General features: G+C 43.9%; 1 protein-coding gene across 5 annotated transcripts; it reads left to right on the top strand.

Moving 5' to 3' along the window:
• Positions 1–2,318: 2,318 nt before the first annotated feature.
• On the top strand, positions 2,319–19,892 carry LOC112256111 (zinc finger protein 250). Of its 5 annotated transcripts, none has more exons than XM_042325817.1 (3): positions 2,319–2,657; positions 6,671–7,155; positions 7,231–8,202. In XM_042325817.1, exons 2-3 carry the CDS (start codon positions 6,834–6,836, stop codon positions 8,088–8,090), a joined length of 1,182 nt encoding a protein of 393 aa, XP_042181751.1. In that variant the 5' UTR covers positions 2,319–2,657; positions 6,671–6,833; the 3' UTR covers positions 8,091–8,202. The 5 variants fall into 5 exon arrangements, with proteins under 5 accessions (XP_042181751.1, XP_024284874.1, XP_024284873.1 ...); XM_024429106.1 differs by lacking the exons at positions 6,671–7,155; positions 7,231–8,202 and adding exons at positions 9,739–10,248; positions 18,866–19,892 and having other exon boundaries at positions 2,643–2,657; XM_024429105.2 differs by lacking the exons at positions 2,319–2,657; positions 6,671–7,155; positions 7,231–8,202 and adding exons at positions 8,625–8,937; positions 9,739–10,248; positions 18,866–19,892.
• Positions 19,893–20,276: the final 384 nt, after the last annotated feature.

The following is a 20,276-nucleotide window of genomic DNA, read 5'->3' as shown; positions in this document are numbered from 1 at the left end:
AGACCACCAGAAGTACCACCACACAGGGAAGGCCTTCACCTGCTCCCAGTGTGGTAAGGGCTTTGTGTACATGTGCCACCTCAGGGTACACATGCAGCGCCACACGGGGGAGGGGCCATTCAGCTGCTCTCAGTGTGGGAAGAGCTTCAGCCTTCAGAGCGGCTTGGAGAAACACCGGGTCCTTCACACTGCAGAGAGGCCTTACCACTGCACGGACTGTGGGAACAGATTCTATTCTAGAGTGGACCTGAAAATACATGCAGCAAGAACAGATTCATGCAGCAAGGTAGACCTTTGCAGCAAGGTAGACCTTTGACAGCAAGAACAGATTCATGCAGCAAGGTAGACCTTTGCAGCAAGGTAGACCTTTGACAGCAAGAACAGATTCATGCAGCAAGGTAGACCTTTGCAGCAAGGTAGACCTTTGACAGCAAGAACAGATTCATGCAGCAAGGTAGACCTTTGCAGCAAGGTAGACCTTTGACAGCAAGAACAGATTCATGCAGCAAGGTAGACCTTTGACATGAAGCAGGTTGATTTAGAAAATCAGGGGGGGGGGGGAATAACTGCCCACGTGTACTATGTTCAATGTATCTATTAGTTGCTGATTCATTTAATGTTGAGAGGAATAAAACTATTTTTATAAATAAATGATTCTCATCCTTTCTTAATAAATGATTGGTCACACAGTGTTATTTGTTACATACACACACAGATGTCTTAAAAGTAAAAGAGCAATAAGCAAGTAGCCTTGTCTGAGCCCGAAAGAAATACATTTGGTACTGTGCTTTAGACAGAGATTCTAACATCGAAGAAATATGTACCAGATCTGTGCAATCGCATTGGCAGTATGATCACCTCTATGTCACAGATCAGGGGGTGCGGAACCCAACCAGTCTAGTTAGTTAGCTATTAGTTTAGCTATAATGATTAATTTGTGCTATAATATACAGTAGTGATGGGGAAACTAAGCTTTAAAGTAAAATATTATTCAAAAAATTATAAAAAGTAAAACAATAACAAGTAACACAATAATATAACAATATCGAGGCTATATACAAGAGGTACCGGTACCGAGTCAGTGTACGGGGGTACAGGTTAGTTGAGGTCATTTGTACATGTAGGTAGGGGTGAAGTGACAATGCATAGATAATAAGCCACGAGTAGCAGCAGTGTACAAAACAAATGGGGGGTCAATGTAATAGTCCAGTGGCCATTTGATTAATTGTATTTATGGCTTGGAGATAGAAGCTGTTAAGGAGCCTTTTGGTCCTAGACTTGGCGCTCCGGTACCGCTTGTCATGCGGCAGCATAGAAAAAAAGTGACTTGGGTGACTGGAATCTGACAATTTTATGGGCTTTCCTCTGACACCGCCTATTATATAGGTCCTGGATGGCAGGAAGCTTGGTCCTAGTGATGTACTGGGCTGTACGCACTACCCTCTGTAGGGCCTTACGGTCAGATGCCGAGCAGTTGCCATACCAGGTGGTGATGCAACTGGTGAGGATGCTCTCGATGGTGCAGCTGTAGAACTTTTTGAGGATCTGGGGGCCCATGCCAAATCCTTTCAGTCCCGAGGGGGGAAAGGTTTTGCCGTGCCCTCTTCACGACTGTCTTGGTGTATTTGGACAATGATCGTTGCTGATGTGGACACCAAGGGACTTGAAACTCTCGACCCGCTCCTCTACAGCCCCGTTGATGTTAATGGGGGCTTGTTCGGCCTGCCTTTTACTGTAGTCCACAATCAGCTCCTTTGTCTTCCTCACATTGAGGGAGACAAAGCAGGTTAAAATATCAAAACAGACTCTGAACCAATGACATTCATTTGGGGACAGGTCGAAAAGCATTAAACATGTATGGCAATTTAGCTAGTTAGCTTGCACTTGCTAGCTAATGTTAATTTGTCCTATTTAGCTAGCTTGCTGTTACTAACTAATTTGTCCTGGGATATAAACATCAAGTTGTTATTTTACCTGAAATGCACAAGGACCTCTACTCCGACAATTAATCCACACATAAAACGGCCAACCGAATCGTTTCTAGTCATCACTCCTCCTTCCAGGCTTTTTCATCTTTGAACTTATATGATGCATCTAAACTTTCATTGTATTACCACGACAACCCGCAACAAAGTTCGTCTTTCAATCACCCAGGTGGGAGGAGATGGCACGTGGGTACCTGCTTCTATAAACCAATGAGGAGATGGTAGAGGCAGGACTTTCATCGCGATCTGCGTCAGAAATAGAAAGGAGTTCTATTTAGTCCTTGGCAACGCAGATGCTCGTTGGCTTACTCGAGCAGTGTGGGTGCAATAATTGAATAACATGGATTTCTACATTCATTTTGCGACGCTCGCGCACGTGACGTGTTGGGTCTGGTCAGCATGTTACGTGGTTGTTCGACAAAACGAAGCTTCGGGCGTCATTGATCACGTGCTTCTTACACAGCGATACAAGCGACAGCACACTGCTTCGAAATAAACTGCTTATCGATTTCTACGCATGCCTCGGAGTTCCGGTATAAAACGTGACATCTTTAAAAAATACAGTTGCTACCTTTCTCCTTTACCTCTGTTTATAGTTATAAGAGACATAGCTATGATGTTTGTAACTAGTTGATGGGTTTTAGCACAACAAAAAACAACGTTTGGAAAGTGGTAAGTATATATTTTTGAGTCAAATGGTCAGAAAGCTGCTACACAACCCCGTGTTACTATCAGTAGCTGTTTAGCTAGGTCTTGTTAGCAACGCGGGTGTATTTACACATTTAGCCTTGCTTTCTACAGTATCGGGTTGCACAAAAACGGTCCGTGCCAGGAGTTAAATAGAATTCCAGTTAAACGTACTGTGGAGGTGGGCAGGATGGTTAGTCATTAAGACGGGGGAATTTGAGACATATATCTAAAGGAACCTATTATTAAATGTACTTCCCAAACGTGGGTCTTCCTCTCTGCCTAACCTTACCTCATGTCAAAATAAAATTAGCCCACAAGTTATTCCTTATTTATCCACATATGTCGCGCTTGCAGGACTTTTATTTTGACATGAGGTAAACAGGGAGGGAGTGGGTCAACAACAGACCCACGTTTGGAAAGTGTGTTTAATAGGATGACCCTTGACGTTTTGTCACAACACGCGTTGCCAAAAGCATCTACTAACGTAAACTCTCGTACATCGCCTTGGTCTGTACAGTTGCCCTTATTTTAGCGCCCCAAAAACGTAATACTTCCAGATCAACTGTAATGTCAATACCATTGTAAAGCACAATTGCTCCCCTTTCCAACAGAATCAATTACATGACCTAAACACTACCCCCTTCTGCATAATTCAAGCAGGCAATGAGCCCCGTCGGGTCTTTTTTTTTTAATGGCGGGGAAACTAATGCGTGATAGTGAGAAGGAGAGATGTGGTGTGGGAAAAAAAATAATTTCCCACTCGATCTGTCCTACTTATCACCTTATCGCCTCTAAAATGTAAATAAAACAGTATAAAGAGTTTTTATATAATGTGTCATTACATACCTATTTGAAGGTTTGTGTCGAATTTGAATCTGGTTTTTAGGGATGTGCTAAAGTGATCTTAGACGTAAACAGCGGCTTTGAGAATGATGATGCATGCAACGATGATGCAAAAAATGACTAGGAATCCCCCTTACCCGTTACTGTCCATTTCTTGTTTTTAAAAGGATGATAGAAGTGCTACACCTGATGGAGAGAGATTGTAAGACATAAATAGTTGCTTTATGCGTGCTGTACATTACAACATGACACGCCACGATGTTACGGAGGGTCCGTTTAAAAAAAAACTTTTCTCCAATACTATAGAGCCATTACCATGTCGATCAACGCTTGAATAGAAACCTAGTTCACGCCCCCGATTTGGAAGTCAACACAGTCGCTTCAGACCCATTAGTTTTCTTTGTAGCCTTGTTTGAAATTTGCGGTTGCGCACATTTGTACGGAATGGGGTGAGTTTACGTTAACTAGAAAACTTGAGAAATGCATTATTTGGTGCACCTAGCCACAGCCAAAAGCGATGTACAGTGCATTCGGAAAGTAATCAGACCCCTTGACATTTTCTAAATTTTGCTATGTTACAGATTTAACCTCAAATTGATTAAATTGTTTTCCTGCCTCAATCTACACACAATACCTCATAATGACAAAGCAAAAATATTTTTTAGGAATGTTTGCAAATGTATTAAAAATAACTGAAATATCACATCTACGTATGACTCCCCATCCCGCATGAGGGAGCGTAATAATTGACTGACACTATAATTAGCATAACGCAACAGACATAAATATTCCTAGAAAATATTCCTATTCATGAAAATGACAAATGAAATATATTGAGACACAGCTTAGCCTTTTGTTAATCACCCTGTCATCTCAGATTTTCAAAATATGCTTTACAGCCAAAGCTAGACAAGCATTTGTGTAAGTTTATCGATAGCTAGCATAGCATTTTGTCCAGCCAGCAGCAGGTAACTTGGTCACGGAAATCAGAAAAGCAATCAAATTAAATCGTTTACCTTTGATGAGCTTCGGATGTTTTCACTCACGAGACTCCCAGTTAGATAACCAATGTTCCTTTTTTCCAAAAATATTATTTTTGTAGGCGAAATAGCTCTGTTTGTTCTTCACGTTTGGCTGAGAAATCGCCTGGAAATTGCAGTCACGAAAACCCCGAAAAATATTCCAAATTAGCTCCATAATATCGACAGAAACATGGCAAACGTTGTTTATAATCCATCCTCAAAGTGTTTTTCAAATATCTATTCGATAATATATCCACCGGGACAATTCGTTTTTCAGTAGGACTGATTGGATTAATGGCTACCTCTGTATTTTACGCGAGAATCACTCTATGAGCATCAGGTGACCACTTGTGCAATGTAGCCGCTTACGGGTATTCTTCAACATAAATGCGTAAAACTACGTCACAATGCTGTAGACACCTTGGGGAATACGGAGAAAAAGTAATCTGGTTAATAGCCCATTCACTGCTCAATAGGGACGCATTGGAACGCAGCGCTTTCAAAACATGAGGCACTTCCGGATTGGATTTTTCTCAGGCTTTCGCCTGCAACATCAGTTCTGTTATACTCAGAGACAATATTTTTACCGTTTTGGAAAATTTTGTGTTTTCTATCCTAAGCTGTCAATTATATGCATATTCTAGCATCTTGTCCTGACAAAATATTCCTGTTTACTACGGGAACGTTATTTTTCCAAAAATGAAAATACTGCCCCCTAGTCACAGACCCTTTACTCAGTACTTTGTTGAAGCACCTTTGGCAGCGATTGCAGCATTAAGTTTTCTTGGGTATGACACTAGAAGCTTGGCACACCTGTATTTGGGGAGTTTTCCAATTATTCTCTGCAGATCCTCTCAAGCTCTGTCAGGTTGGATGGGGAGCATCGCTGCACTGCTATTTTCAAGTCTCTCCAGAGATGTTCATGTCTGGGCTCTGACTGGGACATTCAGAGACTGGTCCCGAAACCACTCCTGTGTTTTGACTGTGTGCTTAGGGTCGTTGTCCTGTTGGAAGGTGAACCTTCACCCCCAGTCTGAGGTCCTGAGCAGGTTTTCAGCAAGGATCTCTGTACTTTGCTCAGTTCATCTTTCCCCCATCCTGACTAGTCTCCCAGTCCCTGTCGCTGAAAAACATGCCCAGAGCATGGTGCTGCCACCAACATGCTTCATCGTAGGGATGGTGCAAGGTTTTCTACAGACGAGATGCTTGACTTTCAGGCCAAAGAGTTCAATCTCGGTTTCATCAGACCACAGAATCTTGTTTCTCATGGTCTGAGTCCTTTAGGTGCCTTTTGGCAAACTCCAAGCAGGCTGTCATGTGCCTTTTATTGAGAAGTGGCTTCTGTCTGTCCACTCTACATAAAGGCCTGATTGGTGGACTGCTGCAAAGATGGTTGTCCTTCTGGGAGGTTCTCCCATCTCCACAGAGGAACTCTGGAGCTCTGTCAGAGTGACCATTGAGTTCTTGGTCACCTCCCTGATCAAGTCCCTGATCAAGGCCCTTCTCCCTCGATTGGTCAGTTTGGCTGCGCGGCCAGCTCTATGAAGAGTCTTGGTGGTTCCAAACTTCTTCCATTTAAGAATGATGGAGGCCACTGTGTTCTTGGGGACCTTCAATGTTGCAGACATTTTTTTGGTACCCTTCCCCACATTTGTGGCTCGGAGCTCTATGGACAATTCCTTCAATCTCATGGCTTGGTTTTTGTTCTGACATGCACTGTCAACTGAGGGACCTTATATAGACAGGTGTGTGCCTTTCCAAATGATGTCCAATCAATTGAATATACCCCAGGGGGACTCGAATCAAGTTGTAGAAACATCTCAAGGATGATCAATGGGAACAGGATGCACCTGATCTCAATTTCGAGTCCCATAGCAAAGGGTCTGAATACTTATGTAAATAAGGTATTTCTATTTTTATTTTTTTTGCAACAATTTTAAAAAAAATAACGTTTTTCGCTTTGTCATTATGGGGTATTGTGTAAACCACTGTAGGTAAGGGTTTCTTAATTGTTTGTTACAAGCATGTTTCTGGCCTAAATCATTGGTAGGTGTGCTTGCTATTACTGACAATGTATTAGAGCCACATCAACACCACATTTGGTATTTGACAGATTGCCTCTGTTTCCAGGAGGAAGATCCCTCACTCTCTGGACACTGGTGTGATCTGGAGGAGGCTAAATCCCAGTCTTTCCCTTGTAGTGAAACAAACTGGGAAACAAAGAGGGCAGCTCATCCATAGAAGACTGGCTGTGAACTTTGGGACTGGTATTGGATTTTCCAGTGTTGCAACTATGTCAGAGGCCATCCTCACCTTCCAGTACCAGCTCAATGGAGTCATGGAAACGGTCCTCAAAACCGCTGTGCATGAGATCACCCGGCTGGTGAAGGACAACTTCCTGGAAGAAGTGACAGGTGGCAAGCAGGAAGTGGAAATCTTGAAGGAGAGGCTGCAGCAGTGTGAGCAGAGATGGAGGGATGGAGAGGAGGAGCGGCAGAGGAGGGAAGTTGAAGAGAAAGAGCAAAGAAAGAAAAGGGAAGAGACAGAGCAGGGGGGGGTGTGTAGGAGATGTGGTTGTGCTGGAGACACTGAGGAGAGAGAAGAGAGACTGTTAGGTGAGATCCACACGCACACACACACACACACACACACAATATAGAATCTCTGACTGTGTTTGGTTCTGTCCTCAGGAGCAGAGAAAGGTTTTGATATCAAACCGGAGATGTTCCAGCCAGATGGACCCAGCGCAGGAGAGGGTCCACAGGATACAGCCCCATCTGGCTCTTCCTGTGTCTCTGAGAGGGTGGTAGAAAGGGAAGACCATGTGGTCCATATCAAAGAGGAACCTGATGAATGGGGGGACTTGGTAAACGAGATGGTCACATCCACAGATTCTCCCATAATGAGCCTGAGTCGTCTACAGAGATTGAGCTCAAATCCTGGGGCATGGACCAGTGAGCCTCAGCCTCCACTCCCAGCATTATGGGCCAGTGATCCTCAACCTCCAGCACCATGGTCCAGGGAACCTCTTCCTCTAGCACCTCTGGCCAGGGAGCCTCCACCTCTACCTCCAACACCATGGACCAGGAAGGAGCAGCACTTTCTCCCAAGGTCAATGATACCCAACGAGGGGACAAGGCATGCTGTGGGGGCCCTTGAGACCAGTCCCAACGGCCTGCGCATCAACACAACGGCACATGTCAAACCCTACAGCTGCCCACACTGTGGGAAGAGCTTCCCTCAGCTCCGAAACCTGAAAGACCACCAGAAGTACCACCACACAGGGAAGAAGGCCTTCACCTGCTCCCAGTGTGGGAAGGGTTTTGTGTACATGTGCCACCTCAGGGTACACATGCAGTGCCACACGGGGGAGAGGCCGTTCAGCTGCTCTCAGTGTGGAAAAAGCTTTAGCCTTCAGAGCGGCTTGAAGAGACACAGGGTCATTCACACTGCAGAGAGACCTTACCACTGCACGGACTGTGGTAACAGATTCTATTCTAGATCGGACCTGAAAAGGCATGAACAAATCCAGTGCAAAGTAGACCTTTGAGGTGGAGCAGGTTAATTTGGAAAATTAGAGGGTGGAAATAACTGCCCATGTATACTATGTTCAAATGCTGATGCATTTTAATGTTGAAAGGAATAAAACACTGAATAAATTATTCTCATCCTTTCTTAATAACTTATTGTTCACGGTGTTAACTGTTACATACATACACAAAGACTTATCTTAAGTAAAAGAGTAATAAGTAAGTGGCCTTGTCCTAATCAAAACGGCACATAAATGTAGTTATTTGCCAGAGGAAGTTTTGTTACTCTGGCAGAGATTCCAACATTGAAGAAAAATATGTACGAGTTCTGCGCAATTGCATTCGCAGTATGATCACCTCGATGTCACAGAGCAAAGGGACGGGACCCAACCTTCTCCAGTCTAGCCAAAGACAGAAGAGGTAACCCGACACGTCACAGCGGCTATAAAGGTGAAGCATCCATTTAGAACGTTTTCTCACCACCAAATATGGTAGTGAGATGAAGTCTAGTTGCGGGTATTGTGAGCTAGGTTAAACTGGTCTGATTTTCTAATCAATGAAACATCTGATCTGAATACCTTTCCTGGTCTCAAAACTAAAATCTGTTATGAACACAGTGTACTAGGTTTTATAGACTTGACGCTTTGACAACATGCACTCGTTTTAAATAACTCGATGTAAGGTCGAATCGAGTTTGTGCACACGCGCACTTCACAGAGGGGCGTTCCCTAACGGAAATACGGAAATAATGCTACAACGTGCCTATAGGATATCGCTAGCTCGTGCTTGGTTTTGCCCTTTTTCCTTGCTTGATCTGCCCACTATGCTTCATTTGCCCACACTCTAAAAGACACTGAACCTTCTTGGGTTAGTTATATCTTTGTTATAACCGTCTATCTAGTAGCTGTTAGCTTATTCCAGTAGCTAGCTAGCCACCTGTCTTTGATACGTATGTGTACAGTTCTAGGAGAGAGGATATTTGTAACTAGCTGATTTTTATGACGAACAACAACGTTTGGGAAGTGGTAAGAATATTTTGTGAAATGGGCAGACCTTCTGCAGTACTACACTGTGTTATTATCTGTAGCTAAAGCTAGCTAGCAAGTTTGATACATCATACCACCTACCCACAAGTAAAAAAGGGTGTACGGGTTTATTAATTTGTTAGTTACGAGCATGTTGCTGCGCTAAATCATTGGTACGTGAGCTGCCTATAACTGACAAGATATTTGAGGCACATCAAGACCACATTTGGTGTATTTGACAGTTTGCCCCTGTTTCTAGGAGGAAGCGATACCTGTATTTACATTCTACCGTTGCTTTCTATTGTATTGGGTGGCACAGAAACAGTCCAGGGGAAACCAAGAGTAAAATACAATTCCATTTCAACTTACTGTGCAGGAGGGCAGGACGGTTAGTCATTATGGTGGGGGAATTTGAGACATCTAAATGATTGTATTATTAAATCACATGCGTTGCTAAAAGCACCTAAATCATAACGTTATGAGGTTTACCTAACCACAGCCAAACGTGGTGTAAGTAAGGGTTTATTAATTTGTTTGTCACAGTCATGTGTCAGGGCTAAATTATTGGTAGGTGAACTGACAAGATATTTGAGGCACATCAAGACCACATTTGGTGTATTTGACAGTTTGCCCCTGTTTCTAGGAGGAAGCGATACCTGACTCTGGGCACTGGTGTGATCTGGAGGAGGCTAAATCCAAGTCTTTCCATTATAGTGAACCAAACTGGGAAACAAGGGGGGCAGCTCATCCATAGAAGACTGAACTCTGGGACTGGTACCAATAAGGGAAGGGGGGTTGATTTTCCAGTGTTGGATTGATGTTGTTGCAGTTATGTCAGAGGCCATCCTCACCTTCCAGTACCAGCTCAATGGAGTCATGGAAACGGTCCTCAAAACTGCTGTGCATGAGATCACTCGGCTGGTGAAGGACAGCTTCCTGAAGGAAGTGACTGGGAGCAAGCGGGAAGTGGAAATCTTGAAGGAGAGGCTGCAGCAGTGTGAGCAGAGATGGAGGGATGGCGAGGAGGAGAGGAAGAGGAGGGAAGTTGAAGAGAGAGAGCATAAAAAGAAGAGGGAAGAGAGAGAGCAGAGGGGGGGGTGTAGAAGATGTGGTTGTGCTGGAGACACTGAGGAGAGGGAAGAGGCTCTGTTAGGTGAGTGAGGAGATGTGTGTGTGTGTGTGTGTATATATATACACACACACACAGTCTGATTAATCAGGCTGTAATACACAATTAATTGGTATATACAGCCTGAAACATATACCTGCAAAATCGTGTACATTTTCCTTACAAGCCAGAATATGAATAAAATGTCATTTAAATGTACTCAAATTAAAATCTAATTCTATTGATCACATGCTTCGTAAACAACAGGTGTGTGGGCTAACAGTGAAATGCTTCCAAATCTTTCCCAACAGTGCAGAGAGAAATAACATTTGCAAATAATTTTTAAAAAGTACCACGTAATAATAGATACACAATGAGTAACGATAACTTTGCTATAAACAAGGGGTACCAGTACTGAGTTAATGTGCAGGGGTACGAGGTAATAACATGGCTATATACGTGGTACCAGTACCGTGTTAATGTGCAGGGATATGAGGTATTTGGGGTAGATATGTACATATAACTCGGAATAAACTGACAGACCATCAACCGTTGCAGCAGCATATATGATGAGTCAGAATATTCAGTGTAAATAGAGATTTACCATTAAAAGAAATGATTACCATTATGTTGTTTGTAGTTAGATTGGTAAAAATAAAGTCAAATTGATTGTATAATTAATTCAATTAATGCAAACATGGCTCTAAAAAAAATTATGTAAAAATGTTCTAATATAATAATGATATTGAACAAAAAAATGCCCAACAATTAAACAGAAACTCAGCTACTGCTCTGTCTGGATCAAGTGACTTTGGCTAATATGCCTTTTTTTTGTGGTATCGAGTATCGTGATGTATTGAGTATTGTGATACTAAACCTGGTATCGAAGTCAAAATTCTGGTGTCGTGACAACACTAATCAGGATAGCAAAATAGTTACCCAATAGCTACCCGGACTAACTCTTAAGCAGTCTTAAGGCTTGGGGGAGGGGGGGTAGAAGCTGTTCAGGACCCTGTTGGTTCCACTTGTCATGTGGTAGCAGAGAGAACAGTCTATGATTTAGGTGGCTGGAGTCTTTGACCAGTTTTAGGGCCTTCCTCTGACAATGCCTGGTAAAGAGGTCTTGGAGGGCAGGGAGCTTGGCTGATTGAGCTGCTTGACACGGTTGTGGTAGGCCTGATCACCGACGACGATAAGACAGTCTATAGGCAGTAGGTCAGAAATATGTCAGTGTCGTGCCATTACAACAACCTCTCCCTCAATCTGAGCAAGACAAAGGAGCTATACGGAGGGCCGAGCAAGCCCCCATTCACATCGCAGGTGGAGAGCTTCAAGGTCCTCAGTGTCCACATCACTAAGGATCTATCACCAAACCACAGGAGGTTGGTGGCACCTTAATTGGGGAGGACGGGCTTGTGGTAATGGCTGGAGCGGAATTAGAATGGTATCAAACACATTGTTGTTTTTTTATACATTTATTTAACCAGGCAAGTCAGTTAAGAACAAATTCTTATTTTCAATGACGGCCTAGGAACAGTGGGTTAACTGCCTGTTCAGGGGCAGAACGACAGATTTGTACCTTGTCAGCTCGGGGGTTTGAACTTGCAACCTTCCGGTTACTAGTCCAACGCTCTAACCACTAGGCTACCCTGCCGCCCCATGTGTTTGAAGCATTCCATTCCAGCCATTATTATGAGCCGTCCTTCCCTCGGCAGCCTCCACTGGTCCAAACACACCAACACAGTCGTGAAGAGGGAACAACAATGCCTATTCCCCCAGGAGGCTGAAAAGATTTGGCATGGGCCCTCAGATCCTCATAAAGTTCTACAGCTGCGCCATTAAGAGCATCTTGACTGGCTGCATCACCACTTGGTATGGCAACTGCTTGGCATCTGACTGCAAGGTGTTACAGAGGGTAGTGCGTACAGCCCAGTACATCACTTGGGCCGAGCTCCCTTCCAGTCAGGATCTTTACACCAGATGATGTCAGAGGAAAGCCCTATGCTACTGCATGGAAAGCGGTACTTATTAACCAAGTTTTAGGGCTGGGCAATATGGACAAAATATTATATCACAGTATTTTTTTTTAAATTGAAGGGTATTTTTAGTTTTTGAATAATAGAAGTTCTACATTTGCTTCATGAGTAGTGAATGATCCTAGGGTGTCAACACATACATTCTAAGTGATTTCAATTAGTATTTCTCCATTCTGATTGTTTTATACTATTCAATTCAGCTTCAACCAAAACAAATTTCAGCACTTATCATTTCTGCATGTCCTGCACTCAGTTGCAGTGGTGGAAAAAGTACCCAATTGTCATACTTGAGTAAAAGTAAAGATCTGTTAATAGAAAATTACTCAAGTAAAAGTGAAAGTCACCCAGTAAAATACTACTTGAGTAAAATATGAAAGTTTTTGGTTTTAAATATACTTAAGTATCAAAAGTAAATGTAATTGATAAAATGTACTTAAGTATCAGAAGTAAAAGTATAAATAATTTCAAATTCCCTATGTTAAGCGAACCAGATGGCACCATTTTCTTTTTTTAAATTTTATTTACGAATAGCAAGGGGCACACTCCAACACTCAGACATAATTTACATACAAAGCATTTGTGTTTAGTGAGTCCTCCATATCAAAGATAGTAGATGACCAGGGATGTTGTCTTGACAAGTGTGTGAATTTGACCATTTTCCTGTCCTGCTAAGCATTCAAAATGTAACGAGTACTTTTAGGTGTCAGGGAAAATGTATGGAGTAAAAAGTACAGTATTTTCTTTAGGAATGTTGTGAAGTAAAAGTAAAAGTTGTCAAAAATGAAAAGTGAAGTACAGATACCAACAAAAAGACTTAAGTAAAAATACTTTCAAGTACTACTTATTAAGTACTTTACACCACTGCTCAATAGAGATCACTTCCACACTGTCACGTAGGGCTGCACGATATTGGCAAATAATCTAGGATTTATTTTCAACCAAATGTTGCAATTGCGATTTGACTTGTGAATCATATAATAGTGGGCACTTTGAATACAGCGTTGTTTGAGATGACAACGAATTAAAATGCCAGGGAGCAGTTATTGTGACAGGGTAGGAACTAAAGTTTTGGTAAGTGTTTCCTACGGGACCCTATAAGCTTTGGTTTGATTGAATGTTTTCTCTTAGCTACTTCATGTGGCTAATAAATTATTGCTTTGCATAATAAGCGAGGGCCAGCCAACGAGAGCGTACAGGTCGCAGTGGTGGGTAGTATATGGGACTTTGGTGACAAAACGGATGGCACTGTGATAGACTACATCCAGTTTGCTGAGTAGAGTGTTGGAGGCTATTTTATAGATGACATCGCCGAAGTCAAGGATCGGTAGGATGGTCAGTTTTACGAGGGTATGTTTGGCAGCATGAGTGAAGGAGAGTTTACAGTCTAGCCAGACTTTGTTGCGAAAATCAAATCAAATAGGAAGCCGATTTCTAGATTTAATTTTTGATTGGAGATGCTTAATGGCTGAGTCTGGAAGGAGAGTTTACAGTCTAGCCAGACACCTAGGTATTTGTAGTTGTTCACATATTCTAAGTCAAGAGCCGTCCAGAGTAGTGATGCTGGATGGGCGGGCAGGTGCGGGCAATGATCAGTTGAAAAGCATGCATTTAGTTTTATTTGCGTTTAAGAGCAGTTGGAGGCCACGCAGCTAACATGGCCAGGTGACAGCAAGGAGTCATCATGTCAGGTAGTCCTGGGGCATGGTCTAGGGCTCAGGTCAGCTGGAACAGCAGCATGAAGGAGAGTTGTATGGCATTGAAGCACGTCTGGAGGTTAGTTAACACACTGTCCAAAGAAGGACCAGAAGTATACAGAATGGTGTCGTCTGCGTAGAGGTGGATTAGAGAATCACCAGCAGCAAGAGTGACATTGATGTATACAGAGAAGAGAGTTGGCCCGAGAATTGAACCCTGTGGCACCCTCATAGAGACTGCCAGAGGTCCGGACAACAGGCCCTCCGATTTGACACACTGAGCTCTATCAGAGAAGTAGTTGGTGAACCAGGCAAGGCAATAATTTGAGAAACCAAGGCTGTTGAGTCTGCCAATAAGAATGTGGTGATTGACAGAGTCAAAAGCCTTGGCCAGGTCGATGAATACAGCTGCACAGTAATGTCTCTTACCGATGGCGGTTATGATATCGTTAAGGACCTTGAGCGTGGCTGAGGTGCACCCATGACCAGCTCGGAAACCAGATTGCATAGCGGAGAAGGTACGATGTGATTCAAAATGGTCAGTAATCTGTTTGTTAACTTGGTTTTCGAAGACCTTAGATATACAGGGTAGGATAGATATAGGTCTGTAGCAGTTTGGGTCTAGAGTGTCTCCCCCTTTGAAGAGGAGGATGACCGCGGCAGCTTTCCAATCTATGGGAATCTCAGACGATAAGAAAGAGAGGTTGAACAGGCTAGCAATAGGGGTTGCAACAATTTCGGCAGATAATTTTAGAAAGAGAGGGTCCAGATTGTCTAGCCCGCCTGATTTGTAGGGGTCCAGATTTTGCCGCTCTTTCAGAACATCAGCTATCTGGATATGGGTGAAGGAGAAATGGTGGGGGCTTGGGTGGGTTGCTGTGGAGGATGCTGGGCAGTTGACCGGGGTAGGGGTAGCCAGGTGGAAAGTATGGCCAGCCGTAGAGAAATGCTTATTGAAATTCTCAATTATAGTGGATTTGTCAGTTGTAACAGTGTTTCCTAGCCTCAGAGCAGTGGGTAGCTGGGATGAGGTGCTCTTATTCTCCATGGACTTTACAGTGTCCCAGAACTTTTTTGAGTTTGTACTGCAGGATGCAAATTTCTGTTTAAAAAAGCTAGCCTTAGCTTTCCTAACTGCCTGTTAATATTGGTTCCTAACTTCCCTGAAAAGTTGCATATCACAGGGGCTATTCGATGAAAATGCAGAACGCCACAGGATGTTTTTGTGCTGGTCAAGGGCAGACAGGTCTGGAGTGAACCAAGGGCACAATCTATTCCTGGTTCTACATTTTATGAATGGGGCATACCTATTTAAGATGGTGTGGAAGGCACTTTTAAAGAATAACCAGGCATCCTCTACTGTCGGGATGAGGTCAATGTTGTTCCAGGATACCCCGGCCAGGTCGATTAGAAAGGCCTGCTCGCAGAAGTGTTTTAGGGAGCGTTTGACAGTGATGAGGGGTGGTCGTTTGCTCGCAGACCCATTACGGATGCAGGCAATGAGGCAGTGATCTTGGTTGACAACAGCAGAGGTGTATTTGAAGGGTGAGTTAGTTAGGATGATATCTATGAGGGTGCTCGTGTTTATGGATTTGGGGTTATATAGCAATTTGGTGGTCTATAGCAAGCGGCAATGGTGAGAGATTTGTTTCTGGAAAGGTTCATTTTTAGAAGTAGAAGCTCAAATTGTTTGGGTACAGACCTGGATAGTAGGACAGAACTCTGCAGGCTAACTTTGCAGTAAACTGCAACACCGCCCCCTTTGGCAGTTCTATCTTGTCGGAAAATGTTATAGTTAGGAATGGAAATGTCAAGGTTTTTGGTGGTCTTCCTAAGCCAAGATTCAGACACAGCTAGGACATCCGGATTGGTGGAGTGTGCTAGGGCAGTGAATAAAACAAACTTAGGGAGGAGGCTTCTAATGTTAACATTCATGAAACCAAGGCTTTTACGGTTGCAAAAGTCAACAAATGAGAGAGCCTGGGGGATGGGAGTGGAGGTAGACACTGCAGGGCCTGGATTAACCTCTACATCACTGGAAGAACAGAGGAGGAGAAGGATAAGGGTACGGCTAAAGGCTAACTGAACTGGACGCCTAGTACGTTCAGAACAGAGAGTTAAAGGAGCAGATTTCTGGGGACGGTAGAATATATTCAAGGCATAATGTACAGACAAAGGTATAGTAGGATGTGAATACAGTGGGGCTAAACTTGTGCATACAGTGATAATAAAAGAGATATTGTCTCTAGAAATAGCATTTAAACCAGGTGATGTCACTGCGTGTGTGGGGGGTGGAACTAAATTGTTAGCCGGGGCGTGTTGAGCAGTGCTAGAGCCTCAACAGTGAAATAAAACAATAGTTACAAACCAGAACAGCAATCGACACGGCATGGTGACGTTAGGGAAAGGCATGCGTAGCCGGGTAATCATACAAGTCCAGTGCGTGGCTTCAAGCAGCTAGCGGCACGGGGCTAGCAGGCTAACAGAAAGGCCTTAGAGGGATGACGTGACGGTGGGAAGTCTGTTGTGCCCCCCTCGTGCAGTTACATCAGCGGACGATCAGCAGGGCTCCGTGTGGTAAACCAGGCCAATTGGCAAAATATGTATAGTGGCGGAAGAAATTTGTCCGAAGGGCCTCTTAAGTCAGCAGTCCAATGTGCTTAAGATAGCTAACAGGCCGCAGAAAAGCGGCTGTGCGTTCAGGGGTCGTTAGCTGCTATAATTCCAGGTGGAAAAAATAAATAAAAAAATATCATAATAAAAATAAAAAAGTTCAGAGCTTGCGGTAGGAATCTGGAGATAGAGAAGAATAAGTCCGACTAGCTCTGGTTTGAGTCACGCTGTACAGACTGGCGAGAGTTGTCCGGGTTCAAGGTAGCTGATGACCGCTAGCAAAGGATAGCTGACTGCTAGCTAGTGGCTTCGGAGTCTGTGTGGAAAATGTCAGGGAGAGAAAGAGCGGAGAAAGACGACTCAAGTAGCGAAGTAAACTATAAAAATTGACATTACACATGGCATATCACATTTAACAATCTAAATATTCAAATATTGGCATAGAAGCTAAAGTAAAAACCCAAACCGGTACCTGCATCAATACAGGTATGTCATAAAATACGGTATACCGCCCCCCTCCCCACACACTTTTTTGACTCATCACATATGCTGCTGCTGCGGGTACAGTTTGCTATCTGTAATTTTATTCCTAGTTAAATGTACATATTTTCCATCTATTACCGTGTACCACTGCACATTGACTCTACTGGTACCTTGTAGCCAAGTTATCATTACTCATTGTGTATTTATTATTATGTGCTTTACTTTTCAATTTTTCAATATTTTATTTTCTCTGTGTTGTTGTGTAAGCATTTCACTGTTAGTCCACACCTGTTGTTCACGAAGCATGTGATGAATACAATTTGATTTGATTTCAGTACAGGAGGGGAAGCACACAACCCTAAGCCCACACCCCTGAGGGGCCCCCGTGTTGAGGGTCAGCGTTGCGGATGTGTTGTTGCCTACCCTTACCGCCTGGGGGTGGCCCCTCAGGAAGTCCAGGATCCAGTTGCAGAGGGAGGTGTTCAGTCCCAGGGTCCTTAGCTTAGTGATGGGCTTAGAGGGAACTATGGTGTTGAATGCTGCACTGTAGTCAAGGAACAGCATTCTCACATAGGTGTTCCTCTTGACCAAGTGGGAAAGGGCAGTGTGGAGTAGAGATAGAAATAGAGATTGTGTCATCTGTGGATCTGTTGGGGCGGTATGCGAATTGGAGTGGGTCCAGGGTGTCTGGGATGATGGTGTTGATGTGAACCATGTCCAGCCTTTCAGAGCATTTCATGGCTACGGGGCGATAGTCATTTAGACCTTGGCGTTCTTGGGCACAGGGACTATGGTGATCTGCTTAAAACATGTAGGTTTTACAGACTGGGTCAGGGAGAGGTTGAAAATGTCAGTGAAGACACATGCTAGCGGGTCAACGCATGCTCTGAGTACGCGTCCTCGTACTCCGTCTGGCCCTGCGGCCTTGTGAATGTTAACATGTTTAAAGGTCTTACTCGCATTCGGCTACGGAGAGCGTGATCACACAGTTGTCCGGAACAGCTAGTGCTCTCATGCATGGATCAGTGTTGCTTGCCTTGTAGCGAGCATAGAAGGCATTTAGCTCCTGGTAGGCTCGTGTCACTGGGCAATTTGCAGCTGGGTTTCCCTTTGTAATCCGTAATAGTTTGCAAGCCCTGCCACATCCGATGCGCGTCAGAGCCGGTGTAGTAGGATTCGATCTTAGTCCTGTATTGGCGCTTTGCCTGTTTTGATGGTTCATCGGAGGGTGTACTGGTTTCTGTGCGGTTTGTCCTTCAGCTGCTCAAAAATTGAGACAAAATATCCACAGAAAAGTATTGTTTACCCGACTTTAAAGAGCCGGTAGGTATATAGTTTGGTTCGGCACAGAGGTAAAGTTATTTTTATTGGTATAAAATGTTTATATTCTGAATCAGGGGGGGATGGAGAACAATACACTTTTTTTTATTTAAATAAGATTTTTTTTCATTGTCATGGCATGCTTGGTTCAGTAGCTATTGATGAGAGAACCGAATATCGAATATAAAACTAACTTTACTTCAGTGCTGAACTGAACCATATACCTACTGACCATATACCTTCCAACTCTTTAAAAAATGTAGAAAAGAGCACTTAACTGTGTATATTTTGTCTCAAATTTTGAGCAGCTGAAGGACAAACCACACAGACAACCGCTAGAGTTTAAATGTAATTGTATTCACTATTCTGGCTTTTAAGGAGCATTTTACACAGTTTTGCAGGCATTAGTTTCAGGCTGTATCTACCAATTAATTGTGTATTACAGCCTGATTAATCAGACTAACACACACACACACCTGATATAGGATCTATAACTTATTTCTGTTCCATCCTCAGGAGCAGAGGAAGGTTGTGTTATCAAACAGGAGATGTTCCAGTCAGGTGGACCCAGCACTCTCCCAGAGAGAAAGGGTCCACAGGAAATGGCCACACCCAGCTCTTCCTGTGTCTCTGAAAGGATGGACGAGAGGGAGGCCCATGTGGTCCATATCAAAGAAGAGCCCAATGACTGGGAGGATCTGGTTACCCAGATGGTCACATCCACAGATGCCTCCATAGTGAGCCTGAGTCGTCTGCAGAGATTGAGCTCACATGCTGGGGCTTGGACCAGTGAGCCTCAGCCTCCACCTCCACTCCCAGCACCATGGGCCAGTGAGCCTCTTCCTCCAGCACCATGGGCCAGTGAGCCTTTTCCTCCAGCACCATGGGGCAGTGAGCCTCCACCTCTACCTCCAGCACCATTGGCCAGGGAGCCTCCACTACCTCCAACACCATGGATCAGGAAGGAGCAGATCCTACTTTCAAGGTCAGTGATACCCACACAGGGGACAGAGCATGCTGTGGGGGCCCTCGAAAGCATCAACACAACGGCACAGCTGAGGGTCAAACCCTTCAGCTGCCCACACTGTGGGAAGAGCTTCCCTCAGCTCCGAAACCTGAAAGACCACCAGAAGTACCACCACACAGGGAAGAAGGCCTTCACCTGCTCCCAGTGTGGTATGGGTTTTGTGTACATGTGCCACTTCAGGGTACACATGCAGCGCCACACGAGGGAGAGGGCATTCAGCTGCTCTCAGTGTGGGAAGAGCTTCAGCCTTCAGAGCGGCTTGGAGAAACACCGGGTCCTTCACACTGCAGAGAGGCCTTACAACTGCACGGACTGTGGGAACAGATTCTATTCTAGAGTGGACCTGAAAATACATGAACAGATTCATGCAGCAAGGTAGACCTTTGGTAGGTAGACATGAAGCAGGTTGATTTAGAAAATCAGAGGGGGGGGATAACTGCCCACGTGTACTATGTTCAATGTATCTATTAGTTGCTGATTCATTTAATGTTGAGAGGAATAAAACTTTGTAAATAAGTTATTCTCATCCTTTCTTAAATTGTTGGTCAAACGGTGTAACTGTGACATACACACACACATCTTAAAAGTAAAATAGTTTAAATGTAAGTAGCCTTGTCCAAACCACAACGACCCATAGAGTAACAGATATCTTCCTCTGGGAATACATTTGACAGAGATTCTCTCCTCAAAGAAAAAGATTTACGAGTTCCCGCGTATTCGCAGTATTATCACCTCGATGTCACAGACCTGTGCGAGCTTTTGTGCCGAACACATTACATTGTTACAGGTGTCAAGCTTATGGGCATGTGGCAGCAGTGTGTAGGAGGGAGGTTCCAAGGTGTGAGAAGTGTGCAGCAGGGCATGAAACAAAGGAATGTGTAGCATTGGGGAAAGTAGTGG

The sequence above is a fragment of the Oncorhynchus tshawytscha genome, linkage group LG08 (assembly GCF_018296145.1).
Source record: "Oncorhynchus tshawytscha isolate Ot180627B linkage group LG08, Otsh_v2.0, whole genome shotgun sequence".
Lineage (NCBI taxonomy): Eukaryota > Metazoa > Chordata > Actinopteri > Salmoniformes > Salmonidae > Oncorhynchus > Oncorhynchus tshawytscha.
The sequence above is the reverse complement of the archived record's forward strand: the minus strand, read 5'-3'. Positions and strand labels throughout refer to the sequence as shown.

Excerpts from the sequence above, each read along its gene's own strand:
- LOC112256111 (XM_024429106.1), top strand. The coding sequence starts at position 9,927 with ATGTCAGAGGCCATCCTCACCTTCCAGTACCAGCTCAATGGAGTCATG. Across the intron at positions 10,249-18,865 it reads GAGGGAAGAGGCTCTGTTAG|GAGCAGAGGAAGGTTGTGTT; the intron begins GTGAGTGAGGAG and ends TTCCATCCTCAG.